The sequence below is a fragment of the Vanderwaltozyma polyspora genome, genomic scaffold (assembly GCF_000150035.1).
Source record: "Vanderwaltozyma polyspora DSM 70294 KpolScaffold543 genomic scaffold, whole genome shotgun sequence".
NCBI classification, from domain to species: Eukaryota; Fungi; Ascomycota; class Saccharomycetes; order Saccharomycetales; family Saccharomycetaceae; genus Vanderwaltozyma; species Vanderwaltozyma polyspora.
This window is the reverse complement of record NW_001834680.1, coordinates 67,939-80,251: the sequence shown is the minus strand read 5'-3', so window position 1 is coordinate 80,251 and position 12,313 is coordinate 67,939. Positions and strand designations below refer to the sequence as shown.

At 33.8% G+C, this 12,313-nt stretch overlaps 5 protein-coding genes across 5 annotated transcripts; 3 read left to right on the top strand and 2 right to left on the bottom strand.

Moving 5' to 3' along the window:
* Positions 1-29: 29 nt before the first annotated feature.
* On the top strand, positions 30-2,006 carry EMP70 (Emp70p; the record flags this gene model as incomplete). Its single annotated transcript, XM_001646013.1, has 1 exon — positions 30-2,006. The coding sequence occupies one exon, from the start codon at positions 30-32 to the stop codon at positions 2,004-2,006; it is 1,977 nt and encodes a 658-aa protein (XP_001646063.1).
* A 402-nt stretch (positions 2,007-2,408) lies between these two features.
* Kpol_543p34 (translation initiation factor 2A) lies at positions 2,409-4,358 on the bottom strand (the record flags this gene model as incomplete). The annotated part of the gene is made up of 1 exon (XM_001646012.1): positions 2,409-4,358. One exon carries the CDS (start codon positions 4,356-4,358, stop codon positions 2,409-2,411), a length of 1,950 nt encoding a protein of 649 aa, XP_001646062.1.
* Positions 4,359-5,596: 1,238 nt separating this feature from the next.
* Positions 5,597-6,319, top strand: MCO32 (Mco32p; the record flags this gene model as incomplete). Its single annotated transcript, XM_001646011.1, has 1 exon — positions 5,597-6,319. The coding sequence occupies one exon, from the start codon at positions 5,597-5,599 to the stop codon at positions 6,317-6,319; it is 723 nt and encodes a 240-aa protein (XP_001646061.1).
* A 399-nt stretch (positions 6,320-6,718) lies between these two features.
* Kpol_543p32 (uncharacterized protein) lies at positions 6,719-7,333 on the bottom strand (the record flags this gene model as incomplete). The annotated part of the gene is made up of 1 exon (XM_001646010.1): positions 6,719-7,333. The coding sequence occupies one exon, from the start codon at positions 7,331-7,333 to the stop codon at positions 6,719-6,721; it is 615 nt and encodes a 204-aa protein (XP_001646060.1).
* A 1,915-nt stretch (positions 7,334-9,248) lies between these two features.
* Kpol_543p31 (uncharacterized protein) lies at positions 9,249-12,011 on the top strand (the record flags this gene model as incomplete). Its single annotated transcript, XM_001646009.1, has 1 exon — positions 9,249-12,011. One exon carries the CDS (start codon positions 9,249-9,251, stop codon positions 12,009-12,011), a length of 2,763 nt encoding a protein of 920 aa, XP_001646059.1.
* Between the last annotated feature and the right edge of the window lie 302 nt (positions 12,012-12,313).

Sequence of the window (12,313 nt, the reverse complement as noted above, 5' to 3'; positions counted from 1 at the left end):
GAAGTTTTTTTTTTATAGTATTAATCTTTATGATGATGAAGACTATATTTTGTTTACTTTCTGTTTATTTGGCATTGACAAGTGCATTTTATTTGCCTGGTGTAGCACCAACTACTTATGGGAAAGGTGATGAAATTCCATTATTGGTTAACCATTTAACCCCATCATTAAATTTCCAACATAAGGATGACCAAGGTAATGACATCAAAGGTAACAAGGAACACTTTTTATATTCCTTTGATTATTACTTTCCAAAATTGCATTTTTGTAAACCTGAACATGTTGAAAAACAGCCTGAATCTTTAGGTTCCATTTTGTTTGGTGATAGAATCTATAACTCCCCATTCAGCATTAAAATGTTAGAAAACCAAGAATGTACTTCTTTATGTAAGGTCACAATCCCAGCTGATGATGCAAAATTCATCAACAAATTGATCAAGAATGGGTTCTTCCAAAATTGGTTAATTGATGGGTTACCAGCTGCTAGAAAACTTCACGATGTTAAAACAAAATCCGATTTTTATGGAACTGGTTTCCCACTTGGTAATGTCCATGTCAGACAAGCTGTTGGCGGTTTGGCAAGTTCAAAATTGAATCTTGAAAATCCAGCCCGTGAAGCTAAGAATGTTAACAATATGGTTCACAATGTAGAAATTCCATTTTTGTTTAATCATTATGATATTAATGTCGAGTACCATGACCGTGGTGAAGGAAACTACCGTGTCGTAGGTGTTACTGTCGATCCAAAATCAAGTACTGGTGATATTTGTACCAAGAAATCCGGTGGTTTAATTTTACTCGAAACTGAAGATAATGAGGTTCAATTTTCATATTCTGTCAGATTCATTCCTTCTGAAACTGTTTGGGCTACAAGATGGGATAAATACTTACACGTTTATGATCCAACCATTCAATGGTTTTCTCTGATTAATTTTTCTGTAGTTGTCATACTGTTATCCATGGTCGTTATTCATTCATTAATGCGTGCCTTAAAAAGTGATTTTGCTCGTTACGAAGAATTCAACTTAGATGACACTTTTCAACAGGATTCAGGATGGAAATTGGGTCATGGTGATGTGTTCCGAATCCCTGATAAATCAATGCTACTTTCTATCTTAGTTGGTTCAGGTACGCAACTGTTCTTAATGGTTGCAGTTAGTATCTTCTTCGCTGCTATTGGTATCCTGTCACCAAGTTCCAGAGGTTCGCTACCATCGGCAATGTTTATCCTATATGCATTGTTTGGTTTCTGTGGTTCTTATGTGTCAATGGGTGTTTACAAGTTTTTCAACGGTCCATACTGGAAGGCTAATATGATTTTAACTCCAATTCTTGTTCCAGGTTTACTATTCATTTCTATTGTAGGTCTGAACTTTTTCTTACTATTTTCTCGTTCTTCTGGTACAATTCCACCAACTGCATTAATTTTTGTTATTGTACTATGGTTCATTATCTCTATCCCATTATCTTTAGCAGGTTCTTTAATTGCCAATAAGAAGTGTAACTGGGGAGAACATCCAACCAAAACAAACGAAATTGCCAGACAAATCCCATTCCAACCATGGTACCTAAAAACTGTTCCAGCTACTTTGATTGCCGGTCTTTTCCCATTTGGTTCTATTGCTGTAGAATTGTACTTCATTTACTCTAGTTTGTGGTTCAATAAAATCTTCTACATGTTTGGATTCTTATTTGTTTCATTCTTATTGTTAACCTTAACCACTACCCTAGTTACCATTTTAATTACTTATTACTCGTTGAATTTAGAGAACTGGAGATGGCAATGGAGATCTTTTATTGTTGGTGGTGTTGGTTGTGCCTTTTACATTTTTGTGCATTCCATTATTTTTACTAAATTCAAGTTAGGTGGCTTTACTACAATTGTATTGTATGTTGGTTACTCTTTGATCATATCTGCTCTATGTGCTGTGGTCACAGGTGCAATTGGTTTCATTAGCAGCATGCTATTTGTCAAGAAGATTTATTCATCTGTTAAGGTTGATTAATTATCTGACAATCAAGTAAGTTTTATTTCTCACTTTTATAATTGAAGTTTTATTATCCATATTATTCATATAACTTTGTACAATTTTTTAATTTCATAATATATACCAAAAACAATTTCCTAAAATTCATTTTTAGTGAATGATATTAATAACAAAAATTCCAAACATTGAACATTTATATTTAAATATTGATGATACTTTTGCTACTGATCTACACAAGTATGAAGCTAACAAGTAAGATATCGTATCTATCTATTCATTATTATATAATCGTGCTATGTACTATTCTAGTGGAATATAAATAGATACAAACATTAATCCTTAACTGTTTATCCCATTTGACAATGTTGAGGAAAAGAAATTACATTATTAATAATGGATTTAATTCCCGATGAAGTTTTCTCATTCACTCCAACCAAGTAGTTTTAAATCATTCAAGACTTTATCTTCTGTTTGGATCTTTAGAACTTGGGTGTCTTCTAATTTATCGCCAACAGCTTGTCTTTGTTTCAAAGTTTCAATTGCTCTTAATTTCTTCAATAAAGATCTAATTTTCTTTTCCTCTGGAGAAGTTTCTTTATTTGCAACTGGCTCCTTGTTTTCTGTACCTGGCTCAGCAGAAGTTTCTTTAATTTCGGAATCCTCTTGCTTTGTTTTATTATTTCTCTTTTTTCTGTTCTTAGCAGCTGTTTTACTTTCTTTTGGAGCCATACCTGGGATACCTGGGACGGTATTAGTTTTTTGTTTAGCATTGACGATGGTCATTCCTGGTACTTTACGTGTTCCATTAGCTTCTGCTCTTCTAGCATGTGGTGGTTTATAAGCACCGGCTGGCTTAGTTGCAGAGCTGTTACCGTTAGCACCTTCCTTTTTGTTAGGATATTTTAGTTCGTATTCATTAACACAAGAATGTATGCTTAAATTAGATTTATTAGTAATCTTAGGATCTTCAGCAGCCAGAGTTTCTGAAATTGGTTGCCAGTCCTTAATGATATGCGTTGCTTTACCATCAATGGTTAAAGTTTTGTAATTACAAGTTTCTCTCCAATCGATTTTCAATAATTCCTTGAATTCCTTAATGAAAACCAATTTACCTGTAACATGCCATATTTTAACACCATTATCGACTCTTAATCTTGGTGAAGTAGTTGCTGTCATAATGAATTCACCACCTGGGGACCACTTACAAACTGATGTATTTGCTGCATTAAATTTAGTAATACATTTAAATTTATCATGACGATCCAATATTTCGACTGCACCTTGTAAGTTACCGAACCCAGCAATCAAGATATATCTTCCTGATGGAGAAAATATCATTGTATTTTTTGGTTGTTCTGGTAACGAGTGGACAATGTTACCTCTTAAATCGAAAAAGGTAATTGTTGCTGGCATGAAACCGTAAATGACACCGAATTGTCTTGAAGTTGGAGACCAAGTGACGTCATGAATTGGACCTTCTTTATTCAAAGGAACTCTTACTGAGTTACCACCCAAAGAACCATTGACACCTTGGAATGACAATAAATATAAAGTATTTTCACCGTAATATGACTGATTTGAAGAATCAAAATCGGTAGTGGCTATACATAATACAGCGTTACCCAGTTGATTCCATTTCAATTGACAAGAGTCCGCCTTAAAGAAAGTTTTTGTTGCGATTCTTTTAGTAATGGTACCTTCCATTATTGGCCAAATGGTTAAGTGTGCAGGTTTGCCAGATTTTTCTGGAGTAAAAGTACAAATAGTTGGATGTTCTGAAGGAGAAATCAAATAAGTAGAGAACATTTGTTGATCGGACTCCTGTAATAATTTGGCAAAAGGCTTTTCGAAATCGATTTCGATTGAATTATAATCAATTTTAACAATTCTTAATTCTTTACCGAATAATTTCAGAGCATAATTATCTAATTTTGAAAATTGTAGGAACCAACTATTCTGTGATTTATATTGATATTCATAAGATGGAGACTCTGGTTGTGATTCTGGTTCCGTGTTTTCGTTGTCATTATTGAATAATTTGTTTAAATACCATATCTTGACATTTTTATGATTTGGATCATTGATAGATGCTCTTTCCCAAGTTCCCAAAAAATTTCCAGAAGGAGAGAATTTTAAATCATAAACGTTATTAATATTGAATATAGTTAATAAAGTTTCGAATCTTTCACCAGTGAATACTTTGACTTTATCTGAAGTGGAAATGGCTAAGAATCTTCCACAAGGAGACAATACCGATGAAATAATTGAGGAATCCTTAATTAAATTATCGTTATTGTATTGATTAAATTCAGGATAACCTGTGAATAACTCAACATCTTGAGAAGTTTTTAGAAAAAATTGAGAAGCCATATTCACCTTTTGTTGTTATGCTATGAGACTGACTGGTACTAGATAGTGCAAAATCTAAATTTCCTGCTATTTATTATTATTATTCTTAGATCTATTTCTAATTCTAATTTTTTTTCAAGCTCAATTCAATTTGTAAAGCTAAAATACGTGTACACTAAAGTAAGAATTCTAATTAACTAAAGTACAGTATAAACTAGAAAAACAACAACAACGTCGAATTAATAAAAACAAACAAATATTAATTGACCAGAACTTCTTGGCAAGTATTCAATACCCCTTGAACCAGGAGTTTTCAATACAGAGATATAAATAAGACTTAAAGTATAAAACCTTCAGTCTAAAATAGTATCTTGAAAGACGTAAAACAAAGAGTTACAAACTATACTTTATTTTGTTTTTAGTTTTACTGAAATAATTCAATATCCAATACAATGCAATACAGTACAATCTTTCAATAGACCCTGAAATATCTCGTTCCAAGAGCCTCAACTTCAATCAATGCCCAATTTTATCAACTTAAATCTACATATCAATCATGAAGATGTCTTAATTTAAAAATTTTGTCAAAATCTCGAAAACTTTTAATTTTTGTCAAAAATTTCGAAATTTCGAAATTTCAAATTTTCGAAAAAAAAATCCAAATCCGCTTTGTAAAAAGAAACGTGTAACAAGTTGTCATTCATGACGTAATGTAGCGTTTCTTTTTCTTCCGAAATGTCGAAATTTCGAAATTTTGGAGAATTTCTGATCTGTTTCGAAATTTGTACGTTAAGTATGGGCAAAGGGCAATAGGCAATGGGGCCAATATAGGGATGAGGATATAGTTATAGTTATAGTTATAGATATAAGAAGCATAAGATAGATATTATAAGATGGCAAGTATCTGAACCTTAGGCAGCTCTGTTCATTTTTTAACTTTTAGTTTTAGTTTGTGGGTGAATTGGTAGTTTGGATCTGGATCTGTATCTGTGGTGAGTAGTTGCTAACACACTTAATTCCCTGGACTATTTGAGTTGTCAGGTTAACAAGTCTTCTCTGAATTTGTTCTTTAAAGGCATTTGCAAGTGTGCTTGGGTGACAAGGGTTTATAGAATCGTCAGTTTTCTGATCGTGCTTACACATATATCTATATCTGACATTTTTTATTCTTTGGGTTTGTAAAATGGAAACCTGATCCAATATTTAATTTACATGCTTATATATATATCGTGCATGTATTTTTCTATAGAAGTAGAGCTATGGTCAATCTAAGGATAATTAGTTATAGGAATGCTCTTTTTCATGGGGTTGGCATTGTTAGAATGTATTGTAGTAATCAATCCAAGATTGCAAATCTTGGATTGATTACAGAATATTTGAAAGATGATGGAATTCCAAACCTCTTACAAAAAAATTTCAACAATAAATTTATTGATAACGAAATTAAATTAAGGGTCAAGACAGTAGATCAAAATAATTTACTATTTAAAGAATATTCTATTCAAGGTAAAAAAAAATACAATATTAGTATGAAAATGATACGATTGATTTTAAATAAATTTATTATAGATAAGAATTGTCATTTCCATGTCATGTCAGTAAAGTCAATTTTAAATGACGATAATCTTGATAGTAATCGCAACGATTTTGTTACTGATAATGATAAATTAATTATTAAATGGCATAGTTGTTTACCCAATGAAGGGAGATGCAAATACGATACTGAAGAGTTAAATAAGAAAAGCTTATTAAAACAAAATATATTAGAAAAAATCTTTAGTGAAAAGACATATAATAGTAATAACAGTTATGAAGATGAAATTGAGGATATAAGAAATACAAGTACGGCTAATGAGGTCAATATAAGTGGGAAATTTATATTTGAATTTAATGATAATAATGATAAGATAATAGTACATACTATTGAAAACATCGAAATGATTGATTATAGAAATATTAAAAGGGTACTTTCGTTTGCGTAAGTGACACATCAAAAAACATAAAGGTAGATTCAAATGCACAAGAATTTGTAAATAAAAATGAAAACGTAAATAGAGTATGATGGTAATATGTAAATAGACAAATATCAATAGAACAACCTCTTATATTTACAATTTTAAGTTCAGTCAATTAATTGAAATAGAAACAGCATTCAAAAATAAATAGTATGTATATATATATAATTTTTTTTAAATATGGGCATTGGTTTAATTAATATTTAAATGTATCAATCATTATGATGATGTTAATTATTGTTATAAGTTATCTTAATTTATCTGTCAAGTTCAGTCACTAATCTCTAGTTGGAAAGAAAGAGATGAGATAAGAAAAAGATGAGATGAGATGAGATGGGATGAGATGAGTTAAGCGGCGGGAATCGATTATACGAAGTGACCTTCACCGTATAAACCAACGACGGATTGAACAAAACCTAAAATGGTGAATACAGTAACGACGGATAAATGAGCAACGATGGAAGCGTTACAGTTCTTTCTTGAAGATTCAGAAGAAGCTTCAATAGAAGTTTTGCTACCGAAAGGACACTTACCGGCTTCACCTGGGGTGATCTTTGGATGTTTGAAGTCCTTACCTAAATCTACAGTTGAATCGTCTAAAGCAGGAGAAGGAGAGTTATTCTTTTCTTGATCAGCAGATGGGTGTCTGTGAGCAAATAGAGAAGCACCGTATAGATAAGCAGCGGAGATTGGGGCAATGACCATACCATAGATCAAATAAGGATGTCTCAAGCTCAATGGAGAACCAAAGTAACTGGCACCGAAGAAGATAGTTGACAAACCACTTAGAACGGTGGAAATCTTACCAACGCTACAAACGATGGATTTGAAATAGTTTACAATTGGGTTTTCATTTGTTCTTGGTAACAACAAATCGATTGGGGCAGAAGCTGTTACTAGAGTAGTAGTAGTTAGCAAACCAGCGTATAAACCTAAAGAAGAGACTGCGATTGTCTTAGTAACACCTAAACAGACGGACATGATGAATTCTAGTGTATGTGTGGGATGGGTTTGTATATATGAATATAAAGTTATAAATAAAACCTTAATACTTTTTATATATTTTGTGTATTGTTATCAGAATAACCGGGGGGAGGGGAGGGAGAATAATATATAGATGATAAAAACACTTAATTACAAGAGAGGATGTGAATTAGGCCAAAAAAAAAGAGAGAAAGTAGAAGGATCAGGATCTATCATAAGGTTTATATAGTAAAAAGAGATTAAAACAAAATCGAATCGAATTTAAAAATCAGTTAAAAGTTCAGGTTTTAAATTATAAATAACGTTATATTGCAAGAGGACAAGACATTTGAAAAAAAAAAAGGCTTTCGAGATAGAGATGGATAGAGAGAGAGCGTGTATATGTATGTGTGTATGGGTATGTGTGTCTGGTATTGAAGCTTAGTATAGAGAAGAATGTCGAGGGAATAATTGAATATGGATGGTTAATTTAACTTAATTTCAGTATAGTTTAGTATAGCTTGGTATAGTTTGGTATAGTTTGGTATAGTTTAGTTTTAGTTCGATTACAATGAAAGGTAGTGAAGTTAGGAACGGTAGTGGAATAAGTTAGTGGATATAGTATGCAGGACAAAGAGAAGAAGTGTTGGTGTTTATCGATGGGTCTATGGTCTATGGTCTGTGGTCTGTTGATTAGGATCGATGCGGTAGAGCGAAAGGCATTTCGAAGCAGTCTCTGTTTCGAAGATGATAGTGTGGGATTTGGTGTGCTGGAGAGTGAGCTGCAGTGTTCAGGGAGGATTGAACATGGGAAGGGTACGACTAGGCAGGGTAGCAGATGGGCGTAGGCAGGCAGGCAGGCAGGCAGGCAGGCAGAGAGTTTGTTGTAAAGGTAAATGAAAAAGTTCCCACAAAAGCGTGCTGGGTGAGATGTTGCGATCGAGAGAGACACAAGAGACACAGAAGATAGAAATGCATTATTTCGGGTTTATTATTAAGCGATAAAAAGCAAGGTATTGTCGTTGTCGTTGTCGTTGTTGCTTGCTTTGAAACAGAGGCAGAGACAGCAGGAAGAAGTATGGAATTGTTCGGTTTGTTATCTATTGGTTTTTTACTTCTTCTTCCTATCTCCCGATATATGAGACACAGTCACATGATGTTGCAAAAAGATCATGTGACCTGTTATCGTAGAGTTTGCGTTCACGTGGCTTCGAAAAACCATTCCTGAATTTCTTACGTCTATTTATCAATTTATTTTTCACTTTCTTGTGTTACAGATTGGATGGGGAACACCGTTGAGGGAGAGCATGTTCGGGTAACAATGTCATAAAATCTTTTCTTTTAGTAGTTAAATGATCAAATGACCAAAATTGCCCTGGCTGGCTGGACGCAAGATATTGGCATGTGATAGTCACGTGCTTGAAATTCCTAATTATACCTATGTACGATATGGATCCAAACACTGACGCATCTCTCTCTCTTGTTCAGGTAATGTATATGGTATTCCAATAGAATGTACTTGGATTATCAGTATTACCAGCACGTTGACAATATTCACTTGGGGTTTATTCTTATTTGTTACATGGGTACTTTATAACAAGAAATGCAATCGAAGCTAGTTTTGGCGACTGTTATTCGAGAAACGTCACTGCTGGCACTACATTTGTGATGTAGTGGCATTGGTGCAACCCCACCATTTAGGAATGAATGCATCTGGACTAACAACAGGTTGTTCCAGTGTGCTACAACGTGATGATTTGAGAGGCTTTTGGTCTGATTTGTAGTGTGTGTCTGTATTGTCCCCCACGGCTGCGCACCTTTCTCAGCGAGATCTAGCCGTCTGCCCAAAAAAAAGAAAAAACACTGAAAAATATGAAATTTCCCTTTTGGGCAGTTAAATGCAAGACGCTTCACCTGGACGTATAACAAAGAGATGAGCTTACAATACAAGAAGTTAAACTATACAATCCAGTTAATTGAGCAGCAGACAACCAGCAACAAGATCCAATCACTGACCAAGATAGAACTAACGAAATGGTTGAAATTAAAGGTGAAGATAAAATTAGAAGTGACGATGAAATCATTGAAGTCTCATCGACCAACCCAAGAAAGAGACAGAGTAGGTACTTCTGAAAATCAAACTGTTGTTAATAGTCATGGTCTAAATGATGGCTCAGCATTTCGTACCAACAATACCGATGACACAATTGATGATAACATAATTGTTGGCAGTTGTGTAAACTCTGGGGGAATTGTGAATATTCCAAAATTCAAGTTTACATATAACCAACACATTGATCCAAATTCTTTGAGAATGATCAGAGCACCTAAAAAGAATGCAAGCAAGTATCCACTAGTTTTTGCTGAGAAACATGATAATAGGAAGATCCGTTACTGCCAAGTTTCTAATGGTAATACGATTTGTAATAAAGATATAAAATTTATGGATGACAGGCAACTGAGTAAGCGAGGCGCTGAATACTGTGAAAAACATATTAAAAATGAACATCCATTAGCTTATAATTTACCAAACATTATGGATTGTTTGAATCGTGAGCATTCTCCAGTTAGAAGACTATTCCAAGAGCAAAAAAAATCTCAGAATATTTTAAATATGATGAACAAAGTATACAGAAATTCTTCCGATACTCTTTCACCATTCGAGGAGTTTGCATTAGTTTTTGCCCAACATGGTTTTCCTCTTTCAATGTGGGAAAGTAAGGATATCAGATTAATATTTAAGAAACATGTCAAAGGGTTTTCAATTGAAAATAATAGAAAACAAGCATCAGAAATTGTTAAAAAAGCCTCGGATAAAATAGTAGAATATTTTCAACTACAATTAGAAAAATATGATTCTTTTAGACATAATGTCGTTATTGAATACCCGCTTAAACATGTTAGTTTAGAATCTGAAATCCATTCTAGGATTAGTAAACTGAGCATTGTTGTACCTCCATATGTAAGCATGGAATTGGACGATTGGAAGGCAGATACAGGTATATCATATTCCTCAGTAATTTTTAGTTTGACTATGGGCTCCTACAAGAAGGGTACTTTTCAGGCTAAATATACAAAGTCTGAATCTAAAACAAAACCATATCATAGACAGTTACTAGTTTCAGTGTGCGATGAGTACAAAGCAAATGATCTGTGGACAAATACTTGCACAGATAACGCATCTGATATTTTGCAATGCAGTTCTGAACTAGTTGGAAATCCAAAATATCCTGTCTATGCGGGTCATGTCGAATGCTTATACCACATTTTAGGCCTTATTTGCGAAGAAGTTATAAAATGCATATGTTTACAAGATTCCTCCTCTGAAGATAGCTTAGATGCTTATTTGACTGAAGATGAATCAAATGATATTCCCGTATCCTCAAGGTTAGATATACCTCCTTTGGTTTCTGACCCATTTGCTGGACGATCCCCTACAGTTCTTGCTAAATTGATTAGGTTAGGTACAGAATTGAAGAAATCTGAAGTTAAGTTGTCCTTATATAAGCAATTCGTATCAAAACAGATACCTTCTTACAGTTCGGAGAGATGGGATATAAAACACAATATTTTAAAGACATTTGTTGATAACCAGGTGGATATCTTTAGATTTTTCGAGCATTGTAGAACTACTGAAAACCCTGTAACTAACGAATTGGATATATACGATTTTGAAATAGCCGAATTGCTAGTGAATATACTGAGTCCCCTTGAACAGTTAGTCAGGTTTATGTCTCAGAATATTAGTTTATCATCAGTTTATATTCGTACACTTCTTTTTGCCAAGTCAACTATAACGGATTCTAGTCAATTACTAAAAGAGATGGAAAATGATAGGATAGATTTGTCTCCGGCGGTTAAATTAGTAGACAAGTATTTACAACAGGCTAGGGCTAATTTCGACGTTATATACACTTGCACACCATTATATCCTTTCAAACAGGATGTATTCAAATATTATGAAGATGAGTTTAAAGAGAAATTAAATCCTATATCTCGGTTTGCCAATATTCTAATGCAACTAGGCAAGTTCGATTTCCAAGAATCCGAGGGTGTCAAAGTTAATGAAACACTTATTGACTCTACATATGATATTTTCGACGACGAAATTCCCTCAGGTAATGAAGAATTTAATTCCAAGAAAGGAGTATCAGATGCAGTAAGACGTCATCTTATTGTTAAAATAAAAGATGAAATGAGGGAATACATAGATTTTTATCGTCAACAATACGATACTCGCCTGGCAGAGATATGCAAGAAGAAAAACATTGAAAGAGAAAAATCAGAGGGAAAAGATAGTTATAAGAGGATTATGAAGATCGATAGTAACCCTGAAAGAAAATTGGATATTATAAAATCTGAAATTTTTTTGGTTGAACTTGAAGCCTATTTAGAAATACAAAAGTTCTACCGAGAATGTACAAGAAGCAAGAATACTGAAGTTTCGTCTCACGAATATTTGCCAGTAGTAATGGATTACCTGTTATCATTTGCTGTAACATCGGTTAATGCAAAGAAAACTTTTTCTAAGCTGGAATGGACGTATGATGATCAGCAACATATAGTAGATGATTCTACTGCTTTCACGATTGCCAATTTGAGTAACATGGCCACTTCAAACCTAAATCTAAGTGTGCACAAGCCTTTCGAAGATACACCTTTAGACGAGGTCCTTCGTAATAAGAAGAAGACATAGATATAATATAGTTTAGATATAATTGATAGACGTGATATAATTGATGTATTAAGAACTGTGTCTGAAACTGAGCAGAGTATGTGTCACAAAATACTATGACGTTCCAAATTTCCTAACGCGCCCTCCAATCGTATATCATGAATCACATGGTCTTCGTATATAGCGACTCCATACTCCAAAATCATCATAAAATCCTGTTCCGCTGGCCGCATACTGTTGCCTGTCCGAGCCAAGTCGAAGTTGCTCTTGTCCGGAACCGGTTCTATACAGGGCAAGACCCGCCGGTTACGGCACATACATAG